A 23,326-nucleotide genomic window follows, 5' to 3' on the forward strand; every position below is an offset into this window, starting at 1 on the left:
CCCCCCCCCCCCCCCCCCATTTGTTTCTCTCTCTGAGTTGTGAATTAATCAGGATACAGACAAGTAAATAAATACTCTTTGTAGATGGTTAATACTAGGAAAAATACATTAGGGCATGCTTGAAATTGAGGGTCATCACTGAAGGAAAGGAATTAAAAATTCCCTGCATGGCTGAGAATTGGGGTGTTCATGTTAATTTATCTTTTTGGATAATTTTAATTTGGGAGTATTATGTGATGTTGAAGTGGACAGCACCTGGTATTGCTCTGTTTTCTGTGCATGGGAGAGGAGATAAGGAAAGACAGCATGAAGTCACATCCAGAAGGCAGTGAAGAGCTTGTGCGTGTCCAAGCTCTCTTGCAGCTGTGGAGCCCCCCATGTTTTAGGCTGGAAGCCCAGAGGTGTTTTGAATGAGAGGCTGTTTTTCAGAAAGCTTCTTGGAGCGTATGGGCTGAATATCAGGACCTCTTCCAATGACAGGTCAGTAAGGGGCCAGTTCAGGAGCAAAGCATCCACCTGGGAATGGTGCTGTCCTGCCAAGAGCAACTGGAGTCACTGGGAGTCCAACGTGGGCTCTCAGGATTTGCTGAGAAGTCCAAAGCTCCCCCTTAGGATTTGCTTGGAATTGGTTGATTTAAGCCCACAAATACTTTATAACCACTGATGTTACACATAGTGGAGGGCTGCATCAGGCTCCCGTGGCAGATTTAGGGCAAAGCTGATGACATTCACTTGAGTTTAGCTGAGGAACAGACAAGACCATAAGTTATCAGTACTCATAACTCTGACACCTTGAACTTTACACTTGATGTTTGTGTTCTGCCTGTCCAGAATTCAGAGGAAAATCCGAACAAACCTGAACGGGTGAGTGGATGTACAATCCTCATGAGACATGGTCCCCTTGTCAGTCTGTTCCTGTCTCCTCCTGCATATCTCAAACAGCAAACACGCAGGTAAGTGGTGTACATATTCACCTTCAGAAATATCTATATATCATCTTTTATTTCAAATCAATGTAAAAGATCCAGGGAAAGAAAAAATATGCAGCTTTTAAATTTCTGATGTACACTGAAGGCCAAGTGTACGTGTAAGTGGTATATTTATTAATTAACTTAAATAAAAAATCCCCCACAAAACAATAAGCCAACAAAATTCTGCCTACAAGTAAGCCAACACTCATGCTTTTCATGAGACATGATGCAAATCCTTCAGAAACTGGTGTCTGTCCCATGAACAGACACAAGAGAACATAAATGAGAGTCTGCAGTTTGTCTTTTGTTCTCCTTTATGAGGTTATTCAGTAGAAATAGAGATAAGAGAACAGAATCTCAGTTAGCTGAAGTCAGTGAATCCAAACTGAATTACACAAACTTAAAGTCCAGCACCTGTTTTTCTAATCCAGAGAAGAAAAGGGATCTGTCAGGACTGGTTGATCTGCCATCTGGCACGTATTTCCTGTACCTGTCTCTAATCTTGGGCTGATTTTTTGCTGGCACATTTCCAGAATTAAATAAAGTGAACTTATGCCCAGTATTTTCACTTTTACCTGCTTTCTCTGCAAGTCAGGAACTTTTAAACTGTACATTTTAAAAAAGCCTTTAAAGGTTTCTTTTCTAGCTCTATTTTTGGTCAGCGAAAACTACTGCAAAAAAGCTTTAAGGTCTTTTGTGGAAAGTTGCTGATATTTTTAGATCTGTGGCAAGACGTTGCTCCTCTTGACCTCCCTGTGATCTGATTTGGCTTTGAATCTCCTGCTCTTCCATATTAGTTTCAATGGAAGAAAAATGTGTCCAGGACATGTCTGGTGATCCTGTCTGTGGAGACAATTACAATACCTCCATTCAACATTCCTTCTCCAATGTCCCACCTGATAGGTCTTCACTTGAAGCTGGAGTCATCTGCTGCTAGCAAGACTGTGAATGATAATGAGTGAGAATACTAAGAAAGATCTTAAACATCCCCTCCCTTCCAGCTTCAGGACAGTTTTAAAATGTTTAGTAAAAATTCTGTTCCTTTCTTATTTGTTCCTCCCTTCTTGCAAAAACATATTTTATTTTTGGCTTGAAGCTTGTTTGTTGGTGTTTTTTTTGTTTGTTTGTTAAGTGAATTAACTTTCTGAAGCTCTAAAGAAGTTGTTTCCCATGTCATAATGCCAATATGGCAATAGCACTTAGTGCCTGCTGCTTTTCTGTGTTTCAGGAGGTGTTTGCAAAGGCCTGGAGGCTGAGGTTGGAAGGAAAGACTCACCTCATGCCTGGAGACTCATGGCTCAAGAATGACCCGCACTTGGGTGCTTCCCCATCTGGATGTGCAAAGCTTAGCCATCTCGCTGCAGGCTCCAGGGCAGAGTGTTTGCATGGCTGGCAAAACCTGAGCCCAGACAGGGACCTCCTGTGATGCTGCATTAGAAGTATGTGGTTAGGAGGAGTAACGTAGGGGAGGAAAAATGTGAAAGAAGGAGAAAAGTGGGGATGATGGTCTGATCTGGTTGTGTTGGTGCAGACACCAACACTTCCCATAAGCTTAGGTAAAGCTCTGCTGCCGTGTGCCATCTCTGAAGAGGACATAATGACTCTTGGTTATGCAAAAAGTCCTGAAGTGTCAGTGCAAGTCTTGTTTGGCTGTGGGCAAAAGAATTGCTTCCTTCTTTCTTTTCTTCCAATCACCGTTTCCTAATTTAGACAGAAAATGCAAATCTTGAGGGTGGGTAACCAGTGTTTTACATGCCAGCTTGTGTGCCTGTGACCAGTGTAATTTATTGATTGGGAAAATAGCAGGGCCACATAGTAGCAAGAAAAGCAGCCAAGCAGGGGTGGCTCCAAGCTGAAAAGGAAAACACAGCAAGTGCTCTGTGTGTTCCCAGGAGGTGTTAGCATGAACACGAGTCCTGCTGCTGCACCAAATGTACATTATTGACCTAGGAAGCAAAACAAGGGCCCTGAGCCATGGGTTATTCACCCTGAAAAAAAGGAGAGCACCTATGTAATGTACCTCATCTGATCTTGAATGCTTCAGTATCCCACTTCCTCAATGTCCATTTGCTGGTTTCTGTAGCTCATACTACAGCAGGCCGGAATACAACCCGCCAGAAGTATACATGTGATATTTTTAAGGTAAATTAAGAAACTCGCAGGAATCACTGCTTCCTATTTGATACTCTCAGTAATCACTGTTTCATATTTGGTAAGAGATGCATTTTCTGGACAGCAACAGATGTTGTTTTGCTTTTGTTTTGTTTTGTTTTTCTTGTTTTTCTCTAAAACATTGTAGGATGGAGTTTATTTAAATCAAGGTTTCCTCTGTGTTTTCTATTTGCAGGGTTGGGTTGTATTGCTGCAGCTGCTTTAACAGCATCACTCTGAGGTGTCTGTAATCACAGAAGAGGCTCTGGCTTTTCTGGATCTGCCTGGGTATTGGAGCAGTCAGCGCTGGGAAGTCACTGTCCAGCTGCAGGGAAGGGAGGTGACTTTCCTGAGGTCACTGCGTGAGCTTATGGCTGCACTTCTGTCACCCGCTCGTCTTCTGTGAACTCACTGACCAGCAGGTTTTCCATATACTAAAGTTCCTTGGCTTCTCCCTGTCCTATGAAAAGCTGAAATTTGTGTTTGCGTGGCAAAGGCAATGGACACAATTTCCAAATTTCCTTTGCACAGTGGTACTTACCTGTGACAGCTGCCTGTCTTGTCAAGAGAACTTTTGCTTTTCTTGCAAACTCACACCTCCTCCCTGATCCCCTGCTTGTATAGAGCAATCGAGAGAAAAAAAAAAAAAAAAAAAAAAAAAAAAAAGTCTTATGCAGTTGACAAATTCAGGGGTTTGTCTGCACAAATATTTGAAAAGTTTCCATTCAGGGTGTTTATTCAGGGCTTGTTAATTAGGGGGGTAATGATGATTTCAGAGCCAGCCTCCAATCTCCTCGCAAAGGTGTTGCAATTCCACTATGGAAAAGAAGATCCATTTTGCCCCAGTGCATGCTCATTATTTCACTCACCAAGATACTTCTTTTGTCTCAGGGATGATGTTATGAAACCCTTCAAGCTAATCGCTGTTGGAAATGAAAGGCTTGCTTTACAGTCAATGACTTTGATGCCTGTGGTAGTTCAAGTAAGGATCTGCCTCTGTCTTGCTTTGATTGACAAGACCCTTTCTATAAATTTGAGCAATTAAGCAACACAGTAGCAGCTGCTAGGGAGACCTACTGAGCACAAAGCTGACAAAGATTTTCGTGCAGGTCTCCTGCTGCTCACTCTGACGTCCTGAAACACCATCTGCAATTTAAAACTGCAAAAGGAGATCTGACTCCAACAAATCAGGTGAGTGTGCTTCTGTGTTTGCTCCATGTCATGGATCCCGCTCATGAATAAAGCAGCAGGTTTTGCTATAATGGCAAAGAATAGATGTTCTGAAGTTTGTCTCTTTTGGTCTCAAATGTCTGCTTTTAAAAATAAAGAATTTTAGCTTTTTTTTTCTCTGTTCAAGCTTATATATAAGCATATACTCATTTAGCCACATGCAAGACTGTATGCATGGCAACGTATATGAAGCAAACTTCATGTGCTGATCTAAAACTCTGATTGAGCTAATTTAAAGCATTTGGTTTAACAGGAGCCTAGAGACTCAAACATCAGTCAGGCAAAAGGCAGGCCAAGATCATTTAACTCAAGTCTATCCAGCTGAGATGCAGGCCAATGAACACAAGTTTGTCTGCCCCATGCAGTAGCTGACTTCCTCAAAATTAAAGTCAAGTCTGGGGTTTCTAGGTGGACATTTTCAAATGCAATGCAAGTACGTGAAGTATTAAATATATCTTGTGGCTTAGAGTTACTTTCCAGCTCTCTTATTTTTTTTGACAAAGTATTCCAGAGAGGCTGGTTGATTCCTTCACTGAGACAGAAATGCAGCAGGTATCAGAGGGACGTGGCAGGTGCTGGGCTGCTTAGAAGGTGTGAGTTTAAGCCTCTCTTCTCACCTTGGCCATGTCCCCCCTTGTTTTATGAGCTCTGTTCACCAGCTTAGCAGCCTTAGTTGGGTCTGAGCTGGCTGGTAGGGCCGTGTGTGCAGGACGGACAACCAGTCCTAGGAGTGGACCAGTACAAACCCAGTGCTCAGAGAATTGGTAATGGCAAGTCCAGTACCACTTCCAGAGGTGCTGAGGTTATAGCACAAATTCAGGGGTGCTTGGCTCCCAACTTAGGCTAAAAGGTAAGTGGGATAAATCCAGAATTAAGTGTTTGGGTCAAAATGATGGTGTTACATGTAGACCTAACCCTGCTGAATGCATGGAGCTGCAGCCATGCTGCTTTCCCCCATGCAGCAAAGCAGGGAACCTGCCACCTCCCACAGATGTGCATGACAGACAGACAAAGCCCCTCCAGAATGGCCCTGACAGGGCCAGTACTGTCAGGGTCTTTGCCTAGCAGCATGTGTGTGTGCTGAGAGAACCACCAAAGGCTGACATGGCTATTGGCCTGGTGCAAGCTCAGGGCAACCCAGACGGATGGCAGGCGGGCATGTGCTGCAAAGCAAACTTGCAATATGAGATTTCAGTGGGTCTGAGGTGCTGGCTGGTGGCTTTCTCCCAGGCAAACCCCACTGCTCTGCAGGGAAAGTCTGCATGCCAGTTCTTTCTGTTACAGACTTTTCACTAAGGCTTTCTACTCCTGGGAATAGGTGACCCCTCATTCATACATCTGCCCATCTCTAGGGCTGAATGAGGATGGGGAACAGTATGTCAGGGGGGAGGAAGGTCCCAGCTCAAGCTGAGCCTGTGCCCTTGCACTTGCATGTCTTGCCTCCTGGATTATGCTGGCTTGCCCAACACTTCCCTTCTCTCCCTTCTGCCTCAGCATGAAGCTCCACTGTGTGACCCTGGGCACTCTGCTTCTCCTGCTGCTGGCCAGCTGTGGTGGCATGCTCAAGACCTCTGCCATCGACCTGCGGACCTTCATCGGTTGCGCTGTGAGAGAGTTCACCTTCTTGACCAAGAAACCTGGCCTGCAGGGGACTGCGGGTGACAACGGACGCGTGCTGGGGACACTGTGAGACCTGGGAGGTGAGGATGCTCAGGGCTGAGGGTGGCTGGCTGGCACCGACATCCCTACGGGGTGCTTTTCACCTCAAGAAAAGTCCTTGAAAGAAATCCACAAAACACTGCATAGTTTACTGCAATCTGCTGAACAGGCAAGGGCTGTGTTTTTCTCCACGACCTCCCTGCTACCACTATCATCAGTGTTCCCTGGCAGTTGTTCCCTCCCTCCTTCCACTGCCTCAAAGGAGGATGCACATCCTGTGATGATATTAATGAAGCACTTATGTTATACTCTTATTATGCAATTTGAAAGCCTCTTACAGCTCGAACACTTAAGAAGAAGAGGTCTTTATTACTTTACTGGAAAAGATTCCTTTGAGATTAAGATGGAGCTCCCAATTGATGGGTAATATATTTTGTTCCAAAAAGCAAATCCCATACATAATGGCTGTTTCTAATTTGGTCCTGTTTTAAGTCACAGCCCTGTCTAACTATGAAATAGTTATGCTCTGGGGGCATACAGGGGGAGAAAAAAGAGTATAAGTACATCTACACACACTTCAGAGAACAGGTTTCTGGCTGTCTTTGCCTTCTGCCACTGGAAGGCTCAAGGGGCCAGACCCATTTAATTTATTCAGAAAAGCCTCAAGCGATTCCAGAGGGATTTTGTCCACGTGAAGACAAGGGCTCCATATAAGTGACCTGAGGAGGGGCCAGGGTCTGTGTGCCAGCTCTTACTGCTCTCTTTCACTGCTTGGTAGGATGAGGGGAAAGGTCACTGGTGTCCAGATTTCCCCACTGGGATAACGTTCCTTTGAGGGACCTTTTGTTTCCCAGTTCCCTCCACTCTTGAGCTCCTCCGACAGCACAGACCTTGCAGATTTTCTTACCGTAATGCAATATCACTGGGATGTAGCTGAATGCATCTGGTTGTAGGCTCAGCAGCTTCTAGAAAGCATGGTGGTGCACATGGATGGGGAGTTGGTAAGAGGGAGAGTGTCTGGATATCTTCTTGCTGAGACACTGCATCTGTTTGTTTCCATGCCATCATTCTCAGTTCCCAGGGCAGGCTGTATGCACAGCACAGAGGGAAAGGAAGAAAAATTAAAATGTCTCCTGGCTGTGTTACATTACACCGTTTCGCGTCTGTGCAAGGGAGAGGGGGACAGTGGACTTCCATTCCTGCTTGCACTGCCCTTTCTTGGAGTCTTTGCAAATGGATGCCCCTGTCAAGGAGAAACTCACTTTTCAGTGCAAACAATGCCACTGTGATACCACTTGGGAGTGTGGGTTTAAGGGCCTTCAGGCTCCTGTCATCTCCTGATGGCTGAGATCTCTGGCCAAGCTGTTTTTCTCATGAGGAACTGCAGATTTCGATGCTGGCTGCTGTGCTGAGTGCATCCCCCATGGTGTACCATCCATGGGGCCTTGTGGGATGTGCAGCCTGACTGGGAAGATTGGTGTGGCTGAGAAAAAAAACAGCCGCTTGGCACCTGGGTGCACTTCTGCTTTCAGGCAGCTTGTGCACATGGGAGGGTTTCCAGCAGAATGCATTTTCTTTGATGGAAAATCTGTCCTTTTGGAAGAAAGCAGCTGCTTTTGGCAAACATGCATTTGGTTGAAACACAATCATTCTGCTGAAAAGCAGCTTTTTGGATAGCCTTTTGTCTTCTTCAAGCAGCCTTAATTGGAGCTTTATGCTTTAAACAAACAGAAACACGCACATACACCCGCTCCCCTCCATGGCAAGGCTCCAAGAGGCAGGTGTTGAAGGATGTAATCTAAAAGTTATTTCCATGGCCCCTTTCACCTGACCCAGTGGCTCCCCTGTTTACACTAATCCCCTTGAGGAAACTGGGACTCCAGATGTTTGACTTGCTTCTTGCCTGAGGCCAGCATTTCTCCCCCACAGAAACGGGTGCTGGAACCACCTTACATCGAGTCTTACCATCGTGTTTGCATCTACAATGAGACCAAGATGATGACGGTGAAGCTGCCCAAGTGTGCCCCTGATGTGGATCCCTTCTACACCTACCCAGTGGCCATCCGCTGTGACTGCGACATCTGCTCCACTGCCATGACCGAATGTGAGACTGCCTGAGCTCTCCTTTCCCAGATCAGGTGAGGGGGGACCAGATTCTTCCCTGGCTTCCTATCCCTGCTACCACCAGCATTACAGAGAGCGTAAGTCAGTCAAGAGTTTGATCTCACACTGTAATGCTCCTAATCATTGACTTTTCTAGGCAGATGAGGCTTAATCCCCTCTCCTCGTACTCCCCTCTCCTCAAAGCATTATTGCTGTAGAAATGTAGTACACAGTCTTAGAATAGCAAATCCTGTGGTTTAAAAAAAAAAAAAAAAAAAAAAGGCAGTTTTCCTTCCTCACAGGCTTTTCACACTGTATGACCTCTCTTCATGCACAAAGTGCACATGGACTAAACAGTCCCTGGGGGGTGAAAACAGGCCACAGCAGCATTACCACCTATCTAACAGCCTCTTTATTCATGTTGGGTTTTAGCTCCTTCCCAGTAATGTAAATGCAGTTACCAACATTTTTGCCACCTCGTCCCCACTGTTAGTTTTATTTACCCTAATGTCTATCAGGAATAACAGCCAAAGAAAAGGCCTTAAGGCCAATGAAATGGAAATGGTATTCAAATTGCTACCTTGAAATTAAGGTAAATGCATATGCAGCCCTGACTCAGCAAAGTACTTAAGCTCATGATGAAGTGTTTTGCTTAGCATCAGTGGACTTTTACAGTTAAGCATGTATTTCAGTGATTTGCTTAATTGGAGCTATTCTATTGAAAAAAATCTTGCCTCACAGGAGACAATTTCTTGGGAAAAAAAAAACCAAAAAAGATACATTAAATCTGTAAAGCCAAAAGTGCATATCTTCCCATCTGTTTTTGTCCAGGGATAGAAGGGATAACTGACTTCACGTAGAATCAGAGAGACTGCAGAGCCCAAGGAGTCTCTCCTGACAGTTTCCAGAGCTAGAGGGACCAAGCCAAAACACGACAATCATGATTTGGTTTCAGCAAGCCCCTGGCTGAGGTGGTGGGAAAGAGGGGGCTACAAAGGGTGTTCTCACACTTCCCTGCGCTGCTCAGCTCTGTGGAGACCTGCTCCTCTGAGGGTGCACACAGAGCTGGGGGGCAGCCAGACGTGCTCACAGGAAAGCCATGGGGTGGCTAGTAATTTGGCCAACATGGGTGAGACAAGCCCAGGGCAGGAAAGAGAGCAGACGTGCCCAAGGATGGTTCACACCTCCTCAGACCCACTATTTACAAACTAGGGGACACCTGAGAGCTACTGCAACAGCCCCCCGGTGACCGCAGCCAAGTAAGTGCCTTTGTCCTCTGGTTCCCACCTGCAGGACAGATCCGTGTTCTTCCCTCATTTTTTCCCTTGAACAAAATGGAAAATTATGTGAAGGTAGGAAGATTTGCCAAGTGGGAGCGGCTCACAGGAGCTTACAAAACAAAGACACCTTCTCAGATAGCCATTAGGAGAGAATTGCTGCTGAGAGTAATATCTGCACCTGCCTTCCCTTCAATTAAGTGTCTTGTCTTCTGGATGCAGTCACCTTCATTTCCAGGAATGTGTGGTTGAAACTTCCCCAAGTGTCCTGTCCTCACCGCGACAGATTTAATTTAACCTGTTATTTTTTTTTTTTTTTTTTTGTCTGTGGAATTTTAAAAGCTGAACTGTGGTTGAGTAGGAAGGAGGTGATTTTATCACTCTGCCTTCTGTAATTCTGAATAGAGACTGCTGTGTCAAACAGCAGCAGGAACAGTTTTCTGCTGATGGAGAGTTTAACTGCCCTTTAAAAAGTCCTTGTTTTTTGCTTCAAATTGTATCTCACAGTTCCTCTGATCTTGTTGTTGTTCTAACTGGCATCACAACTATTATGGGAAACCTGAAAATTATTTTGTGTCCTCATTAAACCTCAAAATTGTAGTATGAAAGCAATTGAAAACAATTTGTCCCTCTATTTATGCATAGAGATTTCTCATGTAGAATATGTACCAGCTCCTGCAAGCTCTTTGCCAGAGCTGTGAACACCTGCAAAACATCTCGATGCTGATGGGAAGTCATTTACTTTGTTGGATTTCTCTCGTGGAGTCTGGCTGTGCTATAGTCTCAGGTCTAGAAGTAGGGTTAGAAAGTGGCAAAATTCCTTCCTTTGCAGCCAACAGGAAATACGGGCTGTACCCAGATATGGTGAGACAGTAGAAACCTCAGTGAGCGTTCAGAAGAAAACGCTGCATGGTGTGAAAGAGGGTTTTGACTGATGCAGTAGCAGCCAGACTGGGGGGCGGCAGAGCTAGGGTGGGAAGGATGTATTGACTGGAACCAAGCTAGCACTTCTAGATGGTCTTTTAAGGAGTGCAAAAGCGAATGCTATGGATTTGTTGTGGGTAACAAAAGTACAGCCAATGCCAAATCCCACCAACCCATTCCACTGGTACACATCCCTCTTCGTCCATCTCTGCTGGGTTCCCACAAGCGGGCACACAACAGTGACTTTCAAGGAGCCAACTGCATTCCTGTTGTTGATAATTACAAATCTGGGGCTTTTTTTCCAGAAGTAATTGTACTACTAGATTTTAACTCTATTAAATTTCCACTAATTTTTGATACCTGTGACCGGGTATTTTGGCTTTCACATCCTTTATACTGCAGCTGGGATGGTATGTCCTGCTCAGAATTCACAGGCTGTCAACATTGCCCACACATTTCAGAGCATGAGAAGCCCCTTCCCAGGCCACCTGCATCTCCTTGGGGGCATTTTAATGCTCTTTAAAGTCACAGATTTACATCTCACCATCCCACCTGTCCAGAGTAGTTAAACAGCCCTCTGTCTTTGGTGCATAAAATTGCAAGGAGTGTTTGTCACAGAGGCTGTTGCTTCTCAAATGCTATCTGTCCCGTGAAAACCCCTACTGTTTTTTTGTAGCACATTGGTTGTCCCTTTCACCTGGACACTGACCACTACCACATGACAAAAATTTTCACAGAATGCAACATGGATCTCTTAAAAGTGTCACTTGCCACTGCATGTTTAATCTGGCATGACTTGAGCTACCTAAAAGCAAGGGAAGGAAATTTTGCTCTACATATATAAGGGCAAATTTAACTCCCTGGGAGAATTGTACTTGCAAAGCAGGGAGAGAGAGAAGTTCCTTTGCAAAGCCTCGGCACTGAAGCATTCACGGCTCTGCAGCCCCAGCTTGAAATACCTGCTGCAGTGAAAGACTTTCTGTAAGAAAGGAGGTGGCTGCATCTGCCTGCTCGGGAAGGAGAAGGTACAGATACGGAGAAGGCATGACTGTGACACTTGGGGACTGTAATTTGGCTCTTGGCTCTGCCATAAACATGCCAAGTGAAGAAGGGCAAATCCTTTTGTGCCTCAGTTTCCCTTTTGGACACTGGGAGTGATGATACAGCCAATTCACACACACACACACACACACACACACACACACACAGAGTGTGTTTTGGAGTGTATAGGCTGTAAAGTCCCTTGTGATGAGTTATATCTATAACCTGCACAGCACTCTGTTTCTCAGGTTTGTTGTTGCTCTTTTAACTTGAACAGTAATAGTCACAGTTGAGCAGTGCTTTGATTTTTCACAATACTTTCCTCTTATATGATGGTTACAAAAGTCCATTGGGTCTTGACATTCAGCTCACCTCATTCCTGTGCTGCAGTTGGTGTGCCCAGCCAGACTGACCACGACAGAAGTCAAAACATTTTATTCTGTCCTCAAACCTGAGTTACAGTGAGAGGGAGGGCAGGAACCCTCCCCGGACGTGTGTTTCCTGCGCTGACTGGATTTCTCTTTGGGGGACCCTGCTCTCATTGTACTCACATGAAAACATAGGAACCGCCACCCTGGGTCAGAGCAAGGGGCTGTCACGCCCAATATCCTGCCACGGACAGTAGGGACTCGGGGAAATGTGAAAGCATCAGGGCTGTAGAGAGGTGTCCTTCCCCTGCTATATCCATCCGGCTTTAGCAGGCAGCAGTTGAGGAAGTTTCTGCTCTGGAGGATGCATTCGGCACCTTGTTGTTAACCCCAGATGTGTGGGTCCTCCACGCTGCTTCTTCCCAGACAAAATCTGGCCATGGGAAGTCTGGTGACTAATACCAACTTCCTCCAGGGGCAGGTAAATCGGATATATTACAGGGCACATGCTGTGTCCTGGCTCCTCTGGGGATGTATCCATTTATAACAGCCAGGGATTTGGGCTGCAGTGTCTTTTTACTAGGAATAGACCTTGGCACCATTTGCTCTGTGAGTGCATGCCCCAGGCAGGGCTAGTTAAGCCTGCTGAGGTTCAGCTGCAGGAACCCCTCTTGTTTGATTTTCTGAAGGCAACCCTGGCAGTTGGCAACCTCTGAAGGCAGTTCCAGAGCCATCCAAAAGCAGCCTTATATGTTAGTATGTGTTTTTCCTACCTGAAATGTCCTGAAAGTTATATGTGATTAACATCTGGGAAAATAAATACAGCACCATACCTTCACAAAATGATGCTGTCAAAATACTTAGTAATACATTTATTTTGTTAAAATAAACTATGTACAATAGATGATATTAATGTGCAGTTACAATATACAATAATTACATGTTTAAAAGAGGATAAGTAAAAGAGTACAGAATCGTGTGATGTAAGTAGGAAACGAATACAATTTACATGATTTTTAAACTATGCAAAAAACAATTGCTGGAAAGATGAATTTCCTTGGTTTGAAATTGTATTGCTTTAACATGGATTCTGAAGATTTGGTTAATATTTGAAAAAAAGATATACCACTCAAAAGTCAGACATAGTGTTTTAGTACTCATCCTTTGGTTTTACCAGCCCCATATGCCAGCGATATTGCACACAGCAACCTTTAAGACAGAAAAATTCAGTTGCTCACATCAAGTAAAGTAAATGACCGTTTTTCTTAACTTGCTAAGAACCGACTGATGATGTGTTAGGTCCTGATTTGTGCTGAGGTCATTACATCTGCTTCAGAAACTCAATTAGAATAACTTGTTGCACTGTTACTTTTAAGTATTGCTGAAGTACTATGCAAAAAGAAAGGAAAGACCTTTTCTTGTCCTTGTGTTCTCAGGGGAGCAGAGAATCTCTTTCAGTGAAATGCTTGTATTCTACAAGTGCATCAACATCATAACAGGTTAAACTGAATTCAGTTATCCTTGCACTCGTCCATCTCCCTGCTCCTCTCTGCAGCCTTCTTCGAGACTCTCCCGGTCTCGTGGTGCTGCTGAGCCCCAGGTATCCCGGTGTGACTCCACAAAGGCTTCGTGCCACACCAGGCTCACACCATACTTGCTGGGCAGCATGGGCACCATGCTGTGCCTTGCTCTGTAGCATTTCCCACCTGGCAACCTGGGCTCACCACCTTAGATCACTTCTGCTCATGAGCGAAGAAGACTTTGCCAGTGTCTTTTCCCATCTCACATAGCTTTATGTTATTGCTTATTAATGAATTAATATTTACAAGTTTGGGGAAAGTTTGGGCTCATTTACTCAATACTGACAAGGCAGTTTACGCCTGCCAGTTCTGTAATGCAGTTAGAGCAGCTGCCTATTTTGGGGAAAAGTATTGGGAGAGACACTATGGCAGTCATACTGTGGATATGGCTTACACCCAAACTACCTTGACAGACATCAGACAAAAATTTCTATGTGTTATCAGTACAAATAACTGTTCTGTTGGAAGATGTGGAAACTGTAGACTGGTGACAACTGTTTACTCTGAATTCATTAACCTCTGATTAAAGTCAAAATTCACCACAGTTGATATCAGCAAGAGCTCAAACTGATCTTTGGCAAAATCAAACACAACATTAAATCTGGCATCCTGAATGGGATGAGATGAAATTAAGTGACAGCAACGAGTGCAGTATCAAACTCAGCAAAGACAACCATTTGTCTTGAATATTACATTGTTAATGTAATAATTTTCATCTTTAGCCTCAGTAGTGGTTGAAACGAGGAGTTACAAATCCAGTCTCCAAAGCTCAAGCTAAAGATCAGATCAGCAAGGTCTCCAGATGCTTAACTACTTTCAGGAGTCCACAGCCAGCAGCCAAAAGGTATAAAAGATTCTTGGACCTGGCTCAGTGTATCTGTGCTCAAAGCTTGGTCAGCCACAATGAAGGACAGAAAAGGAAGAAATGTAAAGACTCTCAAATGCTTTCCACATTAGTCATGTGTAGATCCCATTGAAATTTTCCATTGTCTTCATGAGAATTGAAATGAAGCCAACTTACAGCATCTTTGAAAATCCCACCCTAAAATTATAGTAAGAAGAAGCAGCCAAACACTGCATTATGGTCTGCACATTCTTGAAGGGGTGGGGATCATGCTCAACATTATTTTTGTTAACACATTTTTAGATTTCAAGAGATTTTTCATGACTGACAGCAATTCATATGATTTTTTGCTTGTTGCTCTGTGATATATGTGTTTGTGAGCTCATTTTCCTCTTACAATGAGGTTCTGACTCTTTTTTTTTGCTGTTCTGGTGGAGTTGCTGGAACTGCCCAGGAAAAATAGATTTCTTATTCACATGTTTCTGAAAGCTTGAACTGAAACAAGGAGAATTTGAAGATTTTTTTCATCTCAGTTATGAGAGTCCCCTTAACACCTTAAAATGAAATCTAAGTTTTAGGATTGAACTGACTAATTGTAGCTCTGGGCCCTGATTTTGCAGCTCTTCCCCAAAGCAGAAGTGTAGATGCTATTCTATTGCATTCATTATTTCTAATCAGTGTTTTTGTCCCAGCTTTTCGATGCAAAAATAGTTCTATTTGTGTTTTGTTTTGATAGGTGAAGACAGCTGAGATCACAAGCCACTACTGAAATCAGTGGGAGGCTTTTTCCTGCTTTCAGAGGGTCTTTATTCACTAAGAGAAAAATAAACATTTATAGCAGAGATTTGTCTTCATTTTTATGTAGAGCTCAAATGTGTCTAGAAGTTACCTGACGTAGGTCACTCCATGCTCACCTCCTGTCAGAGCAGATGCTCACCCAGTCCTATAGAGTTGTGAATCATGAAAATGTTCTGTTGTTCTGTTATTTCCAGATTTGGATATTTTTTTTTTTTTTTATGTAGGATAAAACACATTACAAATCCTCTTCAGGGAAAAGGAAAATACAGGGAGAAAGGCATGTGCAGGCAGATTTCTGCATTCTACCTGTTTACTGAAAAAATGGTCTCTGGGCCAACATGACCATATGCTGATTGCTTTGTTGGAGAAGACAAATGTGCTTTTATACAAGCCTGGTTTGAGACAGACTGATGCCATTGCAATTTATTTTTAATCCAGCTGAAGTTTCAGCATGGTGAATCGAGAGGTATTTGCTGTGCCACTTGGGAAAAAAGCTACAGAAAAGGTCACGGACTGTAAGCAAGTTATGTAAGGAAATGGCCATCTTTCCTGTCTGAATTAGAGGGACATTTTTGCAAGGACACGGCGGCTTGCATGTGAAAACACATCTGCTAGACACGTAGCATTGGTGTAATAGGCCACTGTATCGCTTGTTGTGTATGAGGTTGGGTGTGATGAGGGGAGGCAGCAATAGGAATGGTTTGCAAGAACTTCTGCAACCTTTCCCAAGCTTCTGTGAAGGATTCTCAAATTAGGTCTCATGGGACAATATCTTGGTTGGGATCTTGACAGCATGCCATTGGTGGGAAGTGAAGTCCATGTATCTATATCAAAAGATAGTCACTGATAGGGAAATATTTGTTTCCTGTTGCTCTCTGTTTGCTACAGTGATTTTCTCGCCCTTGGGGTGGGTTTTTAGCCACTTGCCTAGAGTTGCATTGCAGAGATTATTTCGGGGGGAGTCCTGCTTGGTTTGTGTAGCAGCATGCCCGAGGCTTGTCTCCTTTCCCAACTGACTTCTTGGGTTCTCTGCCACGCTTCCTTAGAGATGGCAGATACCAGACAGATCGTGGTGCTGAGCATGACAGAACACCAGGTGATTTGTACAGTGTGCGGGGAATGGGGGGACACAGGCCACCAACACTAGAGCAGCTAGAGGAGATTTTGTTACACGTTCACTACAAGGGCAGGTCACCAGTGGCCATGTGCAGCCTCCCTCATTTACAAGAGCTGCATCACTGGGATTGAAGGAGATATGAGGGAGTTGGGGACAATTCTGTGTGAAGTAAGATGCTCTTCAGTATGAGGAAGACTGTCAAAATCTGGCCCCTTAACAAAAGTATTTGGAATAAAATTACTGCATATACAGGTGCAGCGCTGTATTTAATTCTGTGTTTATTTTGAACTGAAGCAGTGCTTTGAATGAGGAAAAAGGTGAGAAATACCACATAGCTGTTGAAATGATTGTTCTGATTGTCATGCTGGACTCAGAGTGAGTTCTGCAGTTCCAACCAGCAAGAAGATTTACATCAAGACCAGCTCGTGTGGAAGTTGAAGGAAAGTTTCACATCATGCCTAATTCAAGGCAATGCAAGGCAAGAGCTTGTAGCTGGTTGTTCTTCATAAGCTACATGCTACTGTAATAGTAGATATTTACAGGGCAGAGAGAGAAGGTCTGGGAACGTTTGGCACATAGGACATCCAGGGGGAGCTCTTCTTGAGAACTGCTCCCCACCACTCCTGAAGGCTGTAAGTACATGGGACTTATACCCGGTTGAACAAATGCTCCTGGGTGGACGTGCATGGGGTTAGAGCCTTGGTTCTGCATTCTCCACAACTTTTATGAGCTCTGCGAGGCACAGGACAAACTATGGAAGTTTTTGTGAGACCTCCTTCAGGTCATGCTGGATGTGGTGATATAGCACAAGATTGCCCCAGTTCTGCTGGTCTGGTGTTTTAGCAGAAGCATCTGTAGGTTGTTTTAATGTGATAACAACTCTCTAATGCCTTGAGATAGCTCTCTAATACCTAATATCTCTAATATCTCCTTGCAGGAAACCCTCTGGGAACTCTGAAACTACAACTTCAGGTTAACAACTCCTGGTAGAGCATTAATGTTTAAGAAGAGGCCAAAGGACATGGGTTTTACAGGATCTAGCAGATTTCTTGTAAGTCAAGAGGGCTTTTGAAATGATAGCAGACTATTAGCAAAGGCAGCTCTGTCAGGAAAGGTTTTGACATCAATTGCATTAAGAGGACATCGTCCAATAGGTACCTGGGATGGTTTATAGCCTTTACAACTCTCCTAACTGTGTTCCTTTGAAGGTGAAGTCGGTCTTTGACTTCTAGCTCATCTTGCAGTGAGAAAACCCATCTCCTTTCACCTGGCAATCCTTTATTGATTTTCTTTTTTTTGTTACTAATGGTGCTTGAAAGTAACTCGAAGTTTGTATCTGTTGCCTTATGTCTGTGCTTGCACTGTGTCTGGTGTTTTGATATTTCTGAAAATAAGCTTTGCTGCCTGTTCACACACCATCTGTTGGCTTTTAGAAAAGGTATTAGGTATGACTTTCCAGACAGTCAATAAGTCTCCCTACATCTGCCTATAATCCCTTTCTAAAGCCTATTGGTCTGTACTATTCCTGCCTCCCCCAAATAATAGCGTAACAGGGCAGATCCCTGAGTAACTGCCACATCGCACGGGTAAGTGTGCGTACATAACCTAACACAGGAATAGTGTTTATGGGACCTGCATGAAACATGGCTATTTTAAAAGCATTTATTTTCGCTGGAAGAGAAATTAATAACAGATGCAGTGCAGAGGCCATTTCTCAGTGGTTTGTGTCCACTCTCCCTCCCTTGCTGCTCCTACATGTCAAATTTTTGTCACAGTCAGCTTGAAAAACTTGAAATTTTACTGCCTCACAAACACGATGTGCTTGGTTGTTAAGTGCAAATAAAACCCTGGCTAGTCATTTTTTTGTACGCGTAAATACTTCTCTATCTGCTTCTGCTGCTGTGTAATGATTTGTGCAAGGTGCTGCAGTTTAATATATCAGGACGGTAGCATTTTAGCTTCTACATCACCATATATTTTTAATTATTTTCCCTCAAACCACTGCAGTTACATTAATGCTACAACTTCCTATGTGATTTTTTTTTTATTTTATATGCTTATCCTATGTCATCCCACTAGTATTAATAGACACCTCTGATACTCAGTGGCACACAAAAATATAATTTGATTATTTGTGACTTTCTCTGATGCATGCCGGGAATGCTATATTGCACTTTTTCAGTGTGCTCATTATTTTATGACAAGCTCAGCTGTCAGTCTGGATTTCTATTTCTTCTCTATTTTGTGAAGCTCTAAGAATATCTGGCAGCTCCAACCTGAGTGTTTGCATTGCGCTTCAACTAAAACAGACTTCACTTACTTTAACCAGAGACTTGTATATAGGCTAGTGCTCTCCAGCAACCTACATGAGCTAAACCAAAGGAATCATCCTATTTTATTTCCACATAAGGAAATGGCAGCACTTTTTTTTTTTTTTTTATTTTTTTTTTTTTTTTATTCATGGAATTCTAGTCATGTTGTAAACCAACAAACTTAACCTAAATATTTATTTATTTAATCCACTCCCCATTTTCCTCATACTTCTCTAGAATCTCTTTACACATTATAGTTCAGCTGGTTGCCAGTGTCCCAGCTCTGCCTGGGAGCGGCAACACAGCCTCTGCGGCACAACATGAACTCCTTCACTGGGCTTCAGCACTGTCCGCTCTGAGCTGTGCTATGATATATCGGCCAGTCTATTTGAAGCAAATGTCTGGGACATAATAAAACTGAATATAAAATATGCACAAAAATACCAGCAGTGAGGAAATCTTTCTATTGTCTGTCTTTGATTCAGCACAGCGTTGTTTTCATCCATGCTTGTATGCAGCGGGAAAGAAACGGTGAGTGAAAGCTGGCTGGGAACTGCAACATGGTGTTTGCCTTGAATTTGTTCACTTTTGTCAGAGAGAACTGTTGATTTCTACCTGGAAACCTTTTGGGGTGACAGAGCTGGTTTCTGTAGGTGTCCACGGTAGATTAATTTTGTATTAAAGGAGGAGCTTGGATCCATGAACCTCGATGAGTGCGGGATTGGGCACTGCATCATGCTTTTTCCCTTCTCTGGGCCAAGGGTGCAGTTCCTGTAGTCCTGCTGAAGTCACTAATTGCTCCAGATAACACCGGGTCTATAATTCACCACTAATGACAAGAGTTCTTCTGGTTGCATGTGTGTACTCAGCCATGCTACTGTGCTTCTGAAGAGGAGTGGGCTGGCAGTCCCCTGAAACGGGGTGCAGGGGGGCACAGAACGTGTGTCCCTGGGCTGGCAGGGTGCACTGCTGTTACTTGCTTACTCCTGGCGCTTCTGGAAACGCTGACTACAGACACTGCTTTGCAAGGAGTTACAGCAGAGCTCTTGAAATCTATATTTGCTGGGACTGTGATCTTTTACTTGGGGAATGAAATCCATAACAAGGTAGTCTCGTGGCATTGCCAGGGTACCCGAAGGCAGATGCAGGTATCAAGATGCCCTTCGAGTTCACCTCTGAAGTGTCTGTGTTGCTATGATGTGCAAAAGTACAGGGTCCCTGGAGAGGCTTTAGTGAAAAGGCACGCTTCCTTCAACAGCAAAGAGAGCTAAGAGGCAGCTTCCCTTCCCTTAAGGTCTGGACTTCCCAGCTCTGTGCTGTCGGCTGCAGTCCATCATCTGCGACTCATGTGAAAGTTCACTCCTGAGCGCTGCAGCCATGCAACTTAAACAGCACTCGCAGTAATGAAGATGGAAAAACGGGAGCAAAGAAAGAAGGGATGAGTGGGAGGAAGAAGACTACAAGTAATCAACATGTTTACAACTCCACTTTGATGAGTTTTTTTACATGAGATACTCCATTAAAAAAATAATCTTAAGGCAGTTGGATCATCTTAAGGCACTTGAAGTCAGTATGACCTTTGGCACTTGGGGTTTTGCTATTTTTGTCTGCTGGGTGAGATGTAGAAATCCAGCTGATCTCTAAGGTAAATTTTCAGTTGCCATGGCAATGTGTCTTGTTCATGTTCTCAGTTTGGACGGGAGATGGTTCCACACTGCTATTTCACGTTTCGGGCAATATTCTTTGGTGGCAAAATTTCTGTGTTTCAGTACATGAATGCTACAACTCTGTTCTTCCTTTCCCAGCTTATGGAAACATGGCTCAGCCTGAACATTCCCCTGTAAAAATATAGTTATTTGCATTTTTCTGTTGTAAGAACATTCCTAAGTCTGGAGGTAAATGTTGATCCATTTTGATAGCTTGGGTGCAACAACATCCTGACACTGTGAAGTTTCACCATTAAGTGAAAACAAACTGGAATCATTCCACCGTTGCTTCCATGTGGTTTGAACAAACTAAAGTATAGTCTGAACTAGCAAGTCCTATAAAAGAAAAGTAATTTAAAAGTACATCCTACCTATAGTGTATATCTTACATATTAGATTTTTACATATCTCCATGTGCTTTCAGTCAGTTCAGATTCAATCCTAAGTACTGCAGATTCCTAATTTTGATCAATTCTTGCTTAAGGTCACAAAAGGAGTTTCTCCTGTTTCTTTTACCACCTTTATTCTTTGTTTTTCCACACACCACCTTCACCTTATTCCTAAGGTGAAGAGTCAAGCAGGAGCAGGCATCCTGGTTTCTGTTGGCTCAGTGCAGTCTGCAGGAGTGGGAACAGGCTGCATACAGCTCTGGAGGGTTAGGAAAGCACATAGACATGAGTTGGCCTAGTCTGATACAGCTTGGAGGTTTCACAGAACAGAGGGCTCCTATATTGGGTAAGAAGGACCCCTTTCTGGTCATGTTCCCCATTTCAGTTGCATGTGACCATCATTGCCTTTCTAACCTGCTTTATTTAATGGAACTCTTCTTGTTTTTCTTTCCAAGTGACTTCACACAAGGGTGCAGCAGCTGTAGCACTTTGCACAACGCTTCTTCTTCTTCTTGGGGTGGAAAATGGTCAGGATTGCCTCATCAAAGACAGTCTTAAGGCCTTTCTGTGTGAGGGCTGAGCACTCCAGATAGCACTGCGCTCCAATCTGAAAGAGAAGAAAGAAAATGTGAGTACCCATTGTTGGGAGAGACAAAGCTACCCTGTTCCAGATTCTTTCTAAGTGTATCTGGCTGCCTGTGGGATTAAGGGACAAGCTCAGGTGGTCATCCTGAGCGAGACAGCAGGGAAGAGCATCAACACCAGTATCTCACCACAGGGGATTAATGGGGAACGGGAATTCCCTGCATGACCCTCCAGAGAGAGGGGGATTTCATCCATGTTTGAGCTTGGCCTCTCATCAGGGAGGGCTTCAAGGAGATGCTGGGTTGTTAACTGAACCCCTTCATATACTTGGCTATTCTCCACTGAGCTGTCACCCCTGTGCCCTGCCTTCTGCAACACTAGGGACCTGCTACCTGGGGGAGGGCTTCCAGCTGGCTTCTGGGAACTGGGAAGCATCATCTTGAGATGGGAATCTCCTTAGCATGCTGGTATGACACAAACACACACACAGTGGCCTGGGAGAGCAGTCTCAGCTTATTCAGCAAGCTTGTTGCTTATTGAGTGTGTTCTGCTAATGGATGCTCTCACTGGCCTTCGAAGGCCAGGGCCTGTAACAGCACTTGCAGCAGGTAAGGTGGGAATGGGTGGGGCCCAGATGCCTGCATTTCAGGGCTTGAGAAGGGCTTTTATCCCCCTACATTCCCGGGAGAAAGGTGCCATAGCACAGAAACCTTGGGAGCTCTTTCTCTGCTGCTTGAAGTGCAATGGATAAGTGAGAATCAAGTTGTCTGTGCTTTTGTAAGGGATAGGGATGAGTTTGGCAGAAGGCGGCTGCAGAGGGGGGTTTGCCACACACACCTCTTGGCAGAAGCCTGGACAAGAAACACTTGAGTAAACAGTAGAATCTCTTTTGCTGCCCTTTTACCAACTGCTGTCCCATGCTGCTGTGCATGGAGCTTGACCAGCTATTGCAGCAAATCAGCAGGATCTGGAGTTGCAATCTGTGTCTGGGTCCAGCCTGTTTGAGCATAAGCTTTTATCTCTGTCTGGGACCAACCAACACACCCCAGAGGAGTTCAGCTTGGATGAAACAAACCCCATGGAAAGCTGTGATCAGTCGGTTTTGTGGAACCCCAGAAAAAGCTATTACCTCCTTTGCTAGCTTCACACCGTGCTCATAAGTGAGTGGTTTCTCCTTCATGTAAAGCAGCCGAGCCAGAGTTTTGGGATCATCTCGGAGATCAATCTAGTAGAAAATGCACAAACCCCATGTTCAGCACCGCCTTGCTGTAATTCTTGAAACAGATAGTCATAGCTTTGCAACCCACAGTCATATCCTCACATAAGGGCATCTGTCCTCCTGGCCTCAGATGATACTTCAGACATGAACTGCATGTGTATATTCTTTCTTTATTATTATTTCTTTTTAATTTCTGTTTAACATGAATTAGTTGTCACTGGTGGCTTATTGGGCCACAGCTTAGACAGATGCAATACAGTAAAGATGCAGTTCTCAATGGCTCTCACAATGCATCTTGGAAAGTGTTGGTGGAAGCCTGAGCCACACTGGAAGGGGAGGCTGCTGCACCCCTGCACTGCATCACCGATAAAACAACTTGACAGGCCAGACAGATGCAGATCAGTCTGACTTGAAATAAAATCCTTTATTTCCATGGAAAACATCAAAGTGAATCGTTCTGGCATTTCAAACCCATCCATTCTCAGAGTGTGTGCTCCAAAGGGTAATATTTTAATTGTAAAATGGGTGGTTTAGATTATTTCAGTGTGAAAAACAAACTCCATGTTTGAACCATTGGACTTTCCTATGGCATCAAGATTTTGGTTTTGACCAGAATTTGAACTGTTTCTCTTACTTGGCTTAGGTTACTGTCCAGTGTTTGGACATTTTCCAGACTTGTATCCTTATTTCTCACAGTCTCTAGGCCACTTTGTGTCTTGGAGGCAAACTCATATTTAAGGAATTTTTATTTGATGGATACATTCATAGATTTTAAGGCCAAAATAAAGTTGTTTGATCGTTTAGTCTAACATCCACCATAACACAAGAAGGATGGTGAGTCACTATTTGCAACATTGATGTAAAACATGAGGGAGGCTGTTTCCTTCACATGTCTCTAAGTCAGTCATTTGGTTAATTATTCCCATTCTTAAAATTTAGTTTGAAGTTTAGCTTCTGCTTCCAACCACAGACTTTGATGGGATTTTTTCCCCCTCACTAAAGGCCTGTCAGAAATCTTTTCTCCCTATAGGTATTTATGCCTTGATACCACA

The 23,326-nt window shown here is 43.9% G+C and overlaps 2 protein-coding genes across 2 annotated transcripts in view; one reads left to right on the forward strand and one right to left on the reverse strand.

Moving 5' to 3' along the window:
• Positions 1–3,906: 3,906 nt before the first annotated feature.
• Positions 3,907–8,289, forward strand: GPHB5 (glycoprotein hormone beta 5). Its single transcript, XM_026849848.1, is given in 5 exon segments — positions 3,907–4,104; positions 4,232–4,313; positions 5,847–5,994; positions 5,996–6,052; positions 7,941–8,289. Coding segments are annotated over 3 exon segments (393 nt in total). The 5' UTR covers positions 3,907–4,104; positions 4,232–4,313; position 5,847; the 3' UTR covers positions 8,130–8,289.
• Positions 8,290–18,509: 10,220 nt separating this feature from the next.
• The window catches only part of RHOJ (ras homolog family member J), a 56,595-nt gene continuing 51,778 nt past the window's right edge, over positions 18,510–23,326 (reverse strand). Inside the window, exons 4-5 of the mRNA XM_026849485.1 lie at positions 22,185–22,280; positions 18,510–21,077 (exon numbers count right to left, since the gene is read on the reverse strand). Of these exons, the coding sequence (XP_026705286.1) occupies positions 20,931–21,077; positions 22,185–22,280 (243 nt within the window). The 3' untranslated portion in view covers positions 18,510–20,930. The remainder of the gene's footprint in view (positions 21,078–22,184; positions 22,281–23,326) is intronic.

Source organism: Athene cunicularia, assembly GCF_003259725.1.
Source record: "Athene cunicularia isolate RWA chromosome 5 unlocalized genomic scaffold, athCun1 chr5_part1, whole genome shotgun sequence".
Lineage (NCBI taxonomy): Eukaryota > Metazoa > Chordata > Aves > Strigiformes > Strigidae > Athene > Athene cunicularia.